Raw genomic sequence first — 12,900 nt, 5'->3', positions numbered from 1 at the left:
ATAAGGTAATCCCAAGTTATCAAATATTAAAACATTTTTATTCTAGAATACTAAGGCAGAAAGATACTCTTAAGACATTCGAGGAAAACAGTCACTTATTGAAGTAAAAGTTTGGTTATCAAATCAACCAAACATTCAGTTTGCCTCAACAGCCCATTCTCTGAGCATGCTAGTATATGCAGTTTATAGTAACTGAGTAACTACTATATACCACGAACTGCAAATGGCCATGGGAAAAAAGGTAGACACATAAGTGCCATATTTAAAAGAACTTACTATATAAGACAAGGTAGTAAAAATAATTACATGTCAATAAAATGTCTAGAAAAGTATGGGAGAAAAGAATGTTGGGTACAGCTAACACTGATCTAAGCCCCAACAGATGAGCAGGAATTAACAAAGGAGTAAAGACATGAGCGAAGGAGAAAGCCAGGGGAGCACATGCCATGGGAATGGTAGTGTAGTCTGAGACAATGATGAGCCAAAGGAAGAAGGGATTAGTAATGTGGTTAAAAAGGTCCACTGACCCCATAAATGCATTCAATTTTTATGTGGTTAATGAAAAAAAATAGTGCTGGGGTGCAACCTAGTGGTGGAGTATGCTTAGCATGTGAGAGGCCCTGGGTTAAACTGTGGCACAAAAGGCAAAAACATTAACTTCTTACTTATAACTTGAGCATTCCTTCTCAGAGACCTGAACTCCACAACTTGAATATTTTAGCTGTATGACATAGATTTTTGTATTGTTTTGGAGTCATTGGCCAAGAATTATTATACACTATAGCAGAGATTAGGACAAAAAAAGAAAGAAAGAAAACCTTACGGGAATTACAAAGATACTCAACACTGGCTATTTCAAGTCCTGGGAAATTTTGTGACTTATCAGTTCCCCAAGACCAAATTGATTGTACTAACAGATACATGCCTTTTCAACTAGGGGCAGGTTGTAAATAAACATGCCTATCCCTACTAGGGTCATGAGTGTGTGTGTGTGTGTGTGTATACGCATGTGTGTGTGCATGCTCCTGTTAATCCTGGGACTTAAACTCAGGCCCTGGGCACTGTCCCTGAGCTTTTGTGTTCAAGACTAGTGGTCTACCACTTGAGCCACAACTCCATCTTGGTTTTTTTGGTGGTTAATTAGAGGTAAGAATCTCATGGTCTTTCTTTTCTGGGCTGGCTTCAAACAATGATGCTCAGATCTCAGTCTCCTGATTAACTAGGATTATAGGTGTGAAGGGCCTAGCACCCAGCTAGGGTTAGGTTTTAACAGATATATTCTCTTCCAACTAGAGATAGATTTAAAGAATCTTGGTCTTCTATGCTGTAATACAATATTTTAGAGGTCATAAGGTGCCACCAAATTTTTTTCTGCAAAGACATAAAAAGCTAAAAATCAGCATGTGAGAAAGTTAACTGGCAATGGTCTGGAAGCTGAACTGGAAGGGAACGACTGTGCATGATTAGGAGTACATTACATGTCTACATCAATAAAGACCCAGTCTAGGTAATATTAACAATAGTAATGAATTGAGTCAGATTTAAGAGACATAGAAACAGATTTGACAAAGCGCGTAGTGACAAAAGCAATGCATTAAGGTAACTGAGAGAGTGTCAAAAGAATGTGCTTTTGGTATGCTTGCTTTGGGGTACTGTGGAAAGAAGTCCTGTTGTGGAAATGCTGAATCTAAGCTTCTTAGGGCACCTGCAGGTGAAAATGTCTAGTAAGCATCAGCAAAGCCAATGAAGACAACAAAGCTGATGAGGCTGCTAAAACCTAATGAGAGGAAAATGTAAGATAATCATAGGAAAAGTAAGCAGAAAAAAGAACAGGGGATGAATACTTATAATAGGGACAGTCAGACAGACTACTCACTAAATATTTACCACATAAAAGAATGCAGAAAGAGAAGGAAGTTAATACTACTGAGTGCTTTATCAGGATCACATATTATTAAAAAAACGGTTTCACAAAGAAGAATTCTTCATTCCTTGAATAGAATTTTGGGAGCAATGTATTCAAAAATAGTCTAAAAATACATCCTAAAAATACATTCCTTGAGAATGAACTGAAAAAATTCAATAAATTGTTCTAAATTATAGTTGCCCTCAGATTTAGGGGGAAAAAAAATCCATGTTAGGAAATTCAGCTTACACAGCTAAAGAGTTGTCGTGGAGCAAATGTCTTGGAGCAAAATGAAGACTAAATGAACTTTCGAGACACATGATAATTTTTAAAAACACCCTCTGGCAATGGTTTTTATTGTTCCTCAATTTGGGAGGAGATGCCATTTTAAGCTCTTGTTTGGTTATTTATAAACTAGCAACAATATTTCTATAAATAAAAATATTTGTCATAAATGACAAAGATTAGCTATTTACAAACCCCAAGTTTATACCCTACCCAAACTACAGGCCAGTGCCCATCTCTGCCTAGAGACTCATCTTTAGCCACTGTCTGGTTTTACATTGGCAAGTAATCTCACATCCACATTTTAGTCTATAAATAGCCTGTTAGATACATCTTGATGTTTTGCTTTCTAAGCCCTTCCAAGAGCATTTATTCTTGAAAAGGGCAAGAGGAAGAAAAGAGTAAATATGAAAGATTAGCAAAGATGACTATGATCCACATGAGCAGAAACTTCCTAAATTCCCCCCTTGTAGATGGAGGTGTATACTTTGCTTTTGCAAAGAAGTCAGCTTGGTCAGCTCACATTTTAGAAACACTGCTTATAAGACCAGGAAAAAAGAACTTCCTAACAGTCTATGCTTTCTCTTCTAGACACAATGGAATTAGTGAATAGTTGGAAACTTTAAATGTCTCCTCTCAGGAGTAACTGAGGCAATCTGGTTAATTTTTTCTACTGAATTATAATTCCTTTGAATAAATGTATTAGAATGTCTTCTTATTTTAGTAAGTATGGCTAACAGAAGATAAGTGAATCTAGCAGAGGCTTTTTTTTTTTTTGCTGGCCCTGGGCCTTGGACTCTGGGCCTAGGCTCTGTCCCTGAGCTCCTTTTGCTGAAGACTAGCATTCTAGCACTTAAGACATAGCACCACTTCCAGCTTTTTCTGCCCTTAATTGGAGATAAAGAGTCGCACGGACTTTCCTGCCTGGGTTGGCTTTAAACTGTGATCCTAAGATCTCAGCCTCCTGAGTACTCAGCTAGGATTATGGATGTAAGCCACCAGCACGCAGCTTGCAGATGCATTTTACAAACATAATTAATGGAGATTCTTCCAGAAGGATATACAAAATACATGTTATAAATTAACTATAACATATTTACTGAATAAAAGATTACAAAACTATAGATATAGAGCATTATAAGTTAAGGTAAATATACCTACTCCATCATTTGCCTTTCAAACTGTGTTTAAGAACTTGTCATTCTTTTTTCTTATAATTTGTGCTCACATTAAAAAAAAACTTAAAGAACATTCTAATTAATTGAAAGCTATTATCAACTGAGTTATAATTAAGGCTTTAGTATCAATTTTACTGTTCTTCTCTATGTAATTTTAATGTTTAAAAGAAGTAATTCAAGCCCATGACAAAAAAAAAAGAAGTGGGCTGGGAAGGTGGCTCAGTGGTAGAGCGCTTGCCTTGCATGCCTGAGGCCCTGGGTTCGATTCCTCAGCACCACATAAGCCAAAAAGAAAAAACCGGAAGTGGCTCTGTGGCTCAAGTGGTAGAGGACTAGCCTTGAGCTGAAGAGCTGAGGGACAGTGCCCAGGCCCAGAGTTCAGGCCCCACGACCAGACCAAAAAAAAAAAAAAAAAAAGAAGTAACGTATTTTAATCCCCAACCACAGTTTATTTGCTCACTTTATATATTATCCACAAAAAAACTATAGACCAGCATAAACACTGATGTTTATCTAAATAGTTTTGTATTACTGATAACAAAAAGACAGTCTTATTAGTGCTGATTTGGAAATATTAGAGACTGTTTTTGTTTAGAGTCTTGTTTTCCTCAGGGGAGAGGTAAAAGTTTAAATGGTGAGGTAAAGAACAAAAGATGAAGCTTTGGACACACACATGCTTTCTTACTTTTGGTGGGACTTCCGTAGGAGGCTTTTGTTGTCCTTCTGTTGTACATTTTTCTGGTTTCGGTGACAAAGAAGAACATATTTCAAAATCTGTGTGTCCTAAATCCTGTAAATACTGGTAAAGTGGAGAGTTCTGAAAAAGATAGAAAATGAAGCAAAAAGTTTTAGAGGCCAAATTCATTACCCTACCTCATAGTCATGACTAACAGGTCCAAATTCTTTACTTTCTTCTTTGCCAACTGAATGATCTGTTACAAAAAGATGCCATTTTATGCCAAAAAAGCAACATTAAAAGAGGAATCCCCAAAAGGAAAAACTCTAAATTAAAGAAGTCACATAATTTTTGAGTGAGTACTAGTGAGCAAAATTAGTTTAGGACTATAAATAGATTTAAATAATTTCTTTGCTCAAAGTTTTGTAGTATTCAAGTAGACAGCTTCAAAACAGTCAATGCTGGCTATAGAGAGCACCTAAGAGGACTTACAAGGAAAAAAGTTAGAACTTGAAGCCCAAGAAAAATGAAGCAATAATTGTATTACATTGTATTTTTATTATATCATATATTCATTAGTTCATTTAGTCTTATAGGGTTGGCAAAACAAATAAAACTTCAAGAATGTTGCCTTATATATGGTAAACTTTACATACGAAAACATGGCAAGTAAGGGAACATATGGCTAATAAAAGCATTAGAATACATTGGTTAACAACATGAACTTTGAGCTGGGTATGCACACACACACACACACACACACACACACACACACACACTTTGAGCTGGGTATGCACACACATATACACACACACACACACACACACACACACACACACACACTCCCTCCCTCCCTCCCTCCCTCCCTCCCTCCCTCCCTCACTGGAAACCACACTACAGATGCAAAGTAGAGGTTCAAATTCCAACTCTGCTTTTATTAGCTAAGTGGCCTACTGTTAGTTACAATCACTAGGTGCTTCAGCTACCTCCACTGAAAATAGAGACAAAAGAGACAATAGTAACACTTAGCTCATAGGATTCTTTTAAGAAATAAAGTAACGTCAAGTCCCTGAATATAGTAAGCACTGAATTTTACCTGCAACTTCGCATAAGCTATGTGGAAAGAGCTCAGGTTTGAGAACAGGGAAGAAAAAAAAATCACCCAATCCAATCATACAGAAACATAGTATTAGTGCTATATGAAAATCTACTGGGAAACTCATATTGGATGAATAGCAAGAATTAATTTTTACTTTCAACGTTTTGTAAAGTATAAATTTGGTAGCACTGACTCCATTAAAAAAAAACAACAAAAAACCTCTGAGCCAAGTGCTGGTGGCTCATGCCTGTAATCCTAGCTACTCAGGAGGCTGAGATCTGAGGATCATAGTTCAAAGCCAGCCTAGGTAGAAACGTCGGTGAGACTGATCTCCAATTAACCACCAGAAAACAGGAAGTGGTGCTGTGGTCAAGTGGTAGAGCATTTGCCTTGAGCTGAAGAGCTTAGGGACCGCCCAGAGTTCAAGCCCCACAATACTCCCCTTCCCGCCCCCTGCAAAAACAAAAAAACAAAAAAACTCTCACTCTTTAGGCTGTAGGGTAGGTATTTTAGATAAAGCAACAAAACCAGCAACACAGAGCTGACAACCTAAGTCTCACAGCAAAGAAATTGTCCAAAATTCTGTAGAGTTCATTCAGGAATAGTAAAGGATTGCAGTCTGGATGTTCACATGTCACAGTGGACCAAGTGTACCCCCAGAGGTCTAGGGCAGGGGAATATATTTTAAGGACAAAAAGGAAAAGTTTATGTACGATTTTAAAACAAAATCTAATAATGATCATAGAAGCTGACTGCAGGAGGTAAACTTTGTTCATTGATGGTACTGGCTATTGCTAGCAGAGTCTTAATAAAAGTGGGAAGGCTGGTATGAGAAAATCTTTCAGCAGTCCTTGTTACTGGCATACAGGAGTGAGCAGCCTCCTTCATGGTCTTTCGGGCTCTATTTTGTTAGTGGTTGACAAAAGTGACTGTATTTTGATACTGACAACTTTATACAAAGTATTTTGTGGAAAAATGTAAAGTATCTAACTTGCATCATCTCAATGAAGGTTCACAATGAACTCAAAGGGTGTTCTTAACATTACTATTGTTACTGCTATTCTCATTTCACGGATGAGAACCCAGACTCACCCAGGTTGGGAGATACGAGTGACTCTAACTAAAGTCAGCACTGTGAAATAGTACAATAAACTAAACAAAAGGAACAGTCCTTCATTTGTCTAGTGAGAAAAACAGAACCTTAGCCAAGCAAATTAGTAACTTTAGGACTATTCTGGATGCTGTGGGAAATGTGGGGAGGTACCAAAACTTGACCTAGGTATTTAGAAAATCCAACCTTGAGTTAGGAAGGGTAGGACTATGCTAGAGTGCTTGGCATCAATTTGTAAGCACAGGAATACAAGGCAAATACCTTCCTATTAAATTCTCTTTAAAGAAAAAAATTAAAAAGTATTAATGTACTGCTTACCTTCTGTGAGATTTAAAAACAAAAATTTAAGGCAAGGATGGAGACAGGGTATCACTATCTACCCTAGGCTGGCCTCGAACTCCTGATCCTACTGCTTCAGCATCCTTGTGCTGGGATTACATGTCCATACCACAGTCACCTATAATGTATGTTCAAAGAGTGCCTTGAATTACTCTGCCTGTACTTTATGGTTGAACTGTGAACCCCACCCTGCTCTATCTCTGTGAGAGCCCAACAATCCAAACTGTGAGACCCCAAAAGGATTGGGAGTTTGGAATGCCTTCTCCCAATACACTCTCCAAACGCTGAGTTTTCCTAGAGAGGTCTATCAGTCCTGGCTTAATGGGAACTAAGATTGTACCCTAAATTGTGTGGAAGCCTGAGGGTAGACTTAGGTTTATGCAAATTGTAATGTTTACAGTTTGCCCTCCTTCCTTGAATAAGATCACCTACCCCTTGTATACAAGAGATTGTCACAATTTAAAGTTTACACCTTACTTCCTTGCACAAGACCAATAAAAACCGTGGTTAATGGAACCTTGGGATCTGTTGCCGACCAAAGCCTACAGGCCCCCTGGTCCCCTGAAGCTCAGTTCAAGAGCCCAGTCCCCATTATTGTGTTGCTCCCAGTGGCGGCGGATTGGATTAAGGAGCCCGCAGTGGGTTGCAACATGTCTCCCTGGCAAAAGAACAAAAATACTAGTTCATTTGTCTGGACTGACCTTTTGAAAAGCTTACTTTTTAAAACACTTGTTTTTTAAGGCAGTAAAATCCTTTCTTCAAACGAACTCCCATGAGGAAGAATAATAAACAGACAGATCAAAGTGGAATTACTCAACAGTCAGTATCAGCCAACTTTTGTGTAGAAAGTCGCAGAAGGAACACTTTATTTAGGCTTTGCAGGCCACCTGATCTCTCCTGCAACATGCTAGCCTACTGCTGCAGTGTGAAAAGTCAGTCAATAAAAATATAAACATGAGTGTGGTCAGTCTCCCCAAACTTTTATACACAAAGAAATTTGAGCTTCATATAATTTTCAAGGTAGATATCACTATTTTCACATTTATCCAACCTTTTAAAACTGTAAAAACTGTTGTTTGCTCATCAGCGATAAATAGGGCTGAGGAGAGCCCGGAGCAACAGCTTTAGTTTCCTGACTCTTGCTGTAGTTTGCTTTTCATATTAGAAGTTGATGATAACATCAGAAAGGAGAGTAAGGCAAAGTAGTGGAGGGCTAGGTATTTTTCGTTATTATAACTTTTTTTCTTGGTTTAAGCAAAATCAAAGCACACATGTTTCACTAAGCACTGAACTCAAAATGTAGTTGTGAAGTATCAGAAAATGTTATTGCCGCCAAAAGAAATAGGAGAAAGCTGAGAGGCAGCATGTGGGATCTCCTCCCCAGGAAATCCTTGTGGTTCACTATTCCTGTAAATTCTAGCTGACAGAAAACACACATCATAACACCAGAAAGAATTTTGCTAAGTGAAAAACTGCCCAGGACCTTTGGTTGTGCTGACATTGTTCTGGCGTCTGCAACACATTTTATAAGAAAAATAAAAATAGACAAGAAACCTCAAAATTTTTGCTGAACAAGAACTTGAAGAAAATGAGTCATTCAAGTCTTATATAATTAATGACACTTCATGCTGTCCCCCACCTCTATGCCTACATTCAGGTATCAGGTACCAATCATTTAGTACAGTGTTTGTTTTGTACATCATCTGTGATAGATTCTGTAAAAGTGCCAATATCATTACTGCTGGTTTGCATTTCAAAATAAGGATTAGTTAAGAAATGGATGTGATGGATGAAATGTTTTTATTGTTAGCTTTACTCCTCTAAACTGCTTTAAAACACAACAGAGTAAGTTGTAAACTTTCAGGTCTAGGAATAGACAATAGGCAAAAGATGACTGAGCAAGGGAATTCACTTAGTAAGTACTTCCCCAACATCTATGTCCTGGACAGCATCTATGCACAGGGGATAAAATGAAACAAAACAGAAGAGATCTTTGCTTAAAAATTTCATCCTGTGACACTTTTGTTAAGATTAGTGTTTTTCATGGGCTGGGAAGGTGGCTCAGTGGTAGAGTGCTTGCCTTGCATGCATGAGGCCCTGGGTTCGATTCCTCAGCACCACATAAGCAGAAAAAGCTGGAAGTGGCACTGTGGCTCAAGTGGTAGAGTGCTCGCCTTGAGCTGAAGAGCTGAGGGACAATGCCCAGACCCAGAGTTCAAGCCCCATGACCGACCAAAAAAAAAAAAAAAAAGATTAGTGTTTATCAGGTTTTCAACATTATCAAGGATATTCTAGGTAGGCTATGTTTAAAGAAAGTCTTCTCTTGATCTCAGATTCCTTAAGTACAAAATAAAACTCATGACTCTTTCTAAGACAGTGGTATGTCAATGTACAGAGAGCGGATCCAAGAAGATGAATTCTTTGCAAAGCTATGACATACCATCCCTAAAGCCCTCTGCTAGCAAAGTATCAAATAATGCTTTTCTAACTGTATCTATGAATTTTACATCTATGAATGTAAAGTATCTTTTTGTTGCTTTTGTTGTTTCTTCTGAGTGGCTAGCCTAATAATTTAATGTACTATATTCTAATTGTAAAGTATCTTGTTTTCTTTTGTTTTGGTCTGTTGTGGGGCCTGGGTACTGTCCCTGAGCTCTTTTGCTCAAGGCTAATGCTCTACCACCTTGAGCCACACACTAGTTCCCGTTTTTGAGTAGTTAATTGGAGTAAGAGTTGCATAGGAACTTTTTTTGCCTTAGCTGGCTTCAAACCATGATCCTTGGATCTCAGCCTCCTGAGTAGCTAGGATTATAGGAGTGAGCCAGCTTTATAAAGTATCTTGAACCTGCCTGTGACCATGCTCTTAGTATTATTCTATTTTAGAATGTTTTCTAGAATGATTGAGAACCTGATTTAAAATGTTTCTAACAGCAGGCAGTTGTGGTGGCACTAATCTGTAATCTCAGCACTTGTAAATCTGAGACAGGAAGGGAGGACCAAGACTGAGTGAGGTCTGCCTGAGAAACAAAACAAGAACCTGTCTCAAAAAACAAAACGAAGGATAGGGGTATGCTCATGTTAGAATGCTTAAGACAAGACCCTGAGTTCAAATCTCAAGTACTACAAAACCAAACAACTGGTGTGAGGTTAAAAAAAAAAGTAGTATGTTAAAATATAAAGTTTTGAGCTAAATCAAATACTATCTTATCCTATATACACAGCCAAATCCAGCATAGGGCAATTCTGCAGAGCAAATAACCTAGTTTCTTTAACAAAGAAATGACATAAAAAAGGTGGGGAAGATAAAAGCAACAAGCTGACCTTAGCTGTATCTAGTTAAAACAAATGTAAGGCATTTTTTTAAGAATCTAAGGAAATATTAACACAGCCTAGACATTTGATAGTAAGAAATTACTTTTGTTATATTTGATGATTTGATTGGGGTTACTACTATAAGAAGAGTACTTATCTGTTAGCTCTGCATACTGATAACATTTACAAGGTAAAATTAGGTAATGTTTGGAATACTTGAAGATAAAAGGTAGGTGAGGAGACAATTTAGAAATTTATTTAAGCTGCTGAAACTGAAGCTGGGTGATGGGTACACGGAGCTTTCATTGTATTTTTCTCTTTGGTGGTAGTACTGTTAATGTCTACTGAAAAGGAATGGGACAAAAAGTAAATAATAGTAAGATAATACTTTTAAACAGATTTGTTAGCTAATGACTCATGTATCACTAGTATAACCTGTATAAATGACATTTTATGTATTCATATAAAATATTCTGGTAATATAGGGCAAGTACACAACTTGAAGACTTCCTGCAATAATTCTCAAGGCCACAAAGTCAATGGTATACTCTAGCAACAGGATTTCCAGCTAGTAGTAGTCTTAATGGAGGTACAAACTAATGTTTCATTACCTGTGAAAGTTTCTCCTCACCTCCCCCACCCCATCCTGTACTAGGATTTGAACTCAGGACCTGTGCTTGCTAGGCAGGCACTCTACTGCTGAACCACACCCCCAGCCCTAAAATTCACTGGTTATTTTTTTTGTTTTTTGTTTTTGGTCTGTCATGGGGCTTGAACTCTGGGTTTGGGCGCTGTCTGTGCGCTCTTCAGCTCAAGACGAGAGCGCTCTACTGCTTGAGCCACAGTGCTACTTCCATCACTGCTTATTTTTAAAAGAGAGCTCCACTTGCCATCCAGGTGCACACCAGAACCATGATCAACCTATTTGAGGTTTCCCATAGTTACTAGGATTACAGGTGCATGCCTCTGCATCCAACTTCCCTCTGTTGAGATGGGACTTCATAGGACTGGCCTGGAATTTCAGTCCTCCTGCTCTTAATCTCCTACATAGAAAACAATTGTGTGCCAGTGTGCTCAGCTACAGGTTAAGGAGTCCTTCCATCTTTTCTGCATGGACTGAACTTAAACCATAATCTTCCCATTCCCAGGTTTTCAACTAGGATTCTACAAGTGAATCATCAGCATCCAGCTATCTGTCAATTTTAATTGTGTACATTTTCTTTCCACAAATAAACATAAGATATATAGAATTAGAAATACTTGATTATGTGATTTGGGAATCATATTTAAAAAACTGCTATTAGGCAAGACGGTTAACAGCAAAATAGAAACATAGAAGTCTATGTAAAACTAAAATAACTGCAGCATTGGTCACACTTAAATGTCTAGTGGATGACTAATATGAACTGTAAATAGACTCAGAAATGTTATTATAGTATTATAAAATTGAATCATCTGACTAGAAGAGGGGCAACTATCATTTATTCATGTATCACTAATCAAACACATATTGAACACCTATAATGTGCCAGGGATTAGAGTAATTTTAGTAATTTTCTGTCAACCTCTTTCTAGGGACATACAAAGAAACAGATAACCTATGCTACCTATAAAAGGAAACCAATCCCAACTGCTCAACTTCATGGATTTTTTAAAAGTGTCTTTCTACCTTTAAATTAAAAATTTAAGCCAAAAGATATACAGTGAAGCGGAGTGACTATGGCTCATGCCTGTAATCCTAGCTAGTCAGAAGGCTGAGATTTAGAGGATCATGGTTTGAAGCCAGCAAGGACAGAAAAGTCCATGAGACTCCATCTCCAAAATCACAGTAAATAGCCAGGCTAGATGCATATATATATGTATGTACATATATATGTGTACATACATATATATGTGTATGTACACATATACACACAGTCCTGGGAGCTTAAACTCAAGGCTTGGACACTGTCCCTGATGTACCTGAGTTTTTTGCTCAAGGATAGTGCTCTACAACTGGAGCCACAGCTCTTCTTCTGGCTTTTTTGTTGGTTAACCGGAGGTAAGAGTCTCACAGTTTCACTGGCTTCAAACTGTGATCCTCAGATTTCAGCCTCCTGAGTAACTAGAATTATAGGCATGAGTGAGTAGTGCTCTGCTCATTCAGTGTACATTAAACACAAAATTAACAGTAAAACCAGCATACTAACTACCAGCAGACAACAAAAGGAGGCTCAAGGCACTGGCCTACAAACCTGAAACCAGGCAATGAAATCTGTACTCCTCTTGGTTCAAAGGACCAAGAATGATTTCCCATTCTCAAGTTACAGAATGCACCAAGTTACTAACAGGATATATATATATATATATATATATATATATATATATATATATATATATATATATACACACACACACACATATATATGTATATATATATACACACATATACATAATGTACTATATATTAAAGCTGTACTAACTACTAATTTCTGCAGAAAAAAGTATTGTATATGGTATAAGTTACCTATTTTTAAAAGTTTCTACCCTGTCATCAGAAGCTTTAAAAGGTCCTATATTCAAAATAAAATCTTTTAGGAAAATAACACATCCGTAATTAAATGTATTTGATGGGAGACTATGTGCCTAGAAATAATCATTTATTATTTTAAAACATTTAAATACCTTTTACTGTTTAATGTAACTTAAAGCCATAGGTTTAAACTTGGGTGTGGTAGCATAAACTTGTAATACCAGCTATTTGGGAAGCTAAAATGGGAGGAATACTTGACAAGTCTAGAGGTTTGAGATCAGCTTGGGCAGCACACGAAGGCCCCTTCTCAAAAAATAAGCAAGTAAAGGAAAAAAGAAGTCATAGATCTAAATGTGACTATCTCATACAGAACAGCAGCAAGTCTTCTTTTGGAAATTAACATCGAAAAAGATAAGCACTTGTCAATTGCTATGATTTCTTTATTCATTCTCCAGCTGGTTTCAGAATACCAAAAATGAACT

The 12,900-nt window shown here is 37.4% G+C and overlaps 1 protein-coding gene across 3 annotated transcripts in view; it reads right to left on the bottom strand.

The window, feature by feature from the left end:
* Vezt (vezatin, adherens junctions transmembrane protein) overlaps window positions 1-12,900 on the bottom strand; it is a 53,504-nt gene that overhangs the window by 30,928 nt on the left and 9,676 nt on the right. For 2 of the 3 annotated variants that reach the window (XM_042693182.1, XM_042693183.1), the window contains exon 2: window positions 4,055-4,186. In XM_042693182.1, the coding sequence (XP_042549116.1) occupies window positions 4,055-4,186 (132 nt within the window). Of the gene's footprint in view, window positions 1-4,054; window positions 4,187-12,900 lie in introns of those variants that run through there. The other variant, XM_042693184.1, reaches the window with a different exon arrangement.

Source organism: Dipodomys spectabilis, unplaced genomic scaffold, assembly GCF_019054845.1.
Source record: "Dipodomys spectabilis isolate Male_0828 unplaced genomic scaffold, ASM1905484v1 ptg000163l, whole genome shotgun sequence".
NCBI lineage: Eukaryota > Metazoa > Chordata > Mammalia > Rodentia > Heteromyidae > Dipodomys > Dipodomys spectabilis.
The sequence above is the reverse complement of the archived record's forward strand: the minus strand, read 5'-3'. Positions and strand labels throughout refer to the sequence as shown.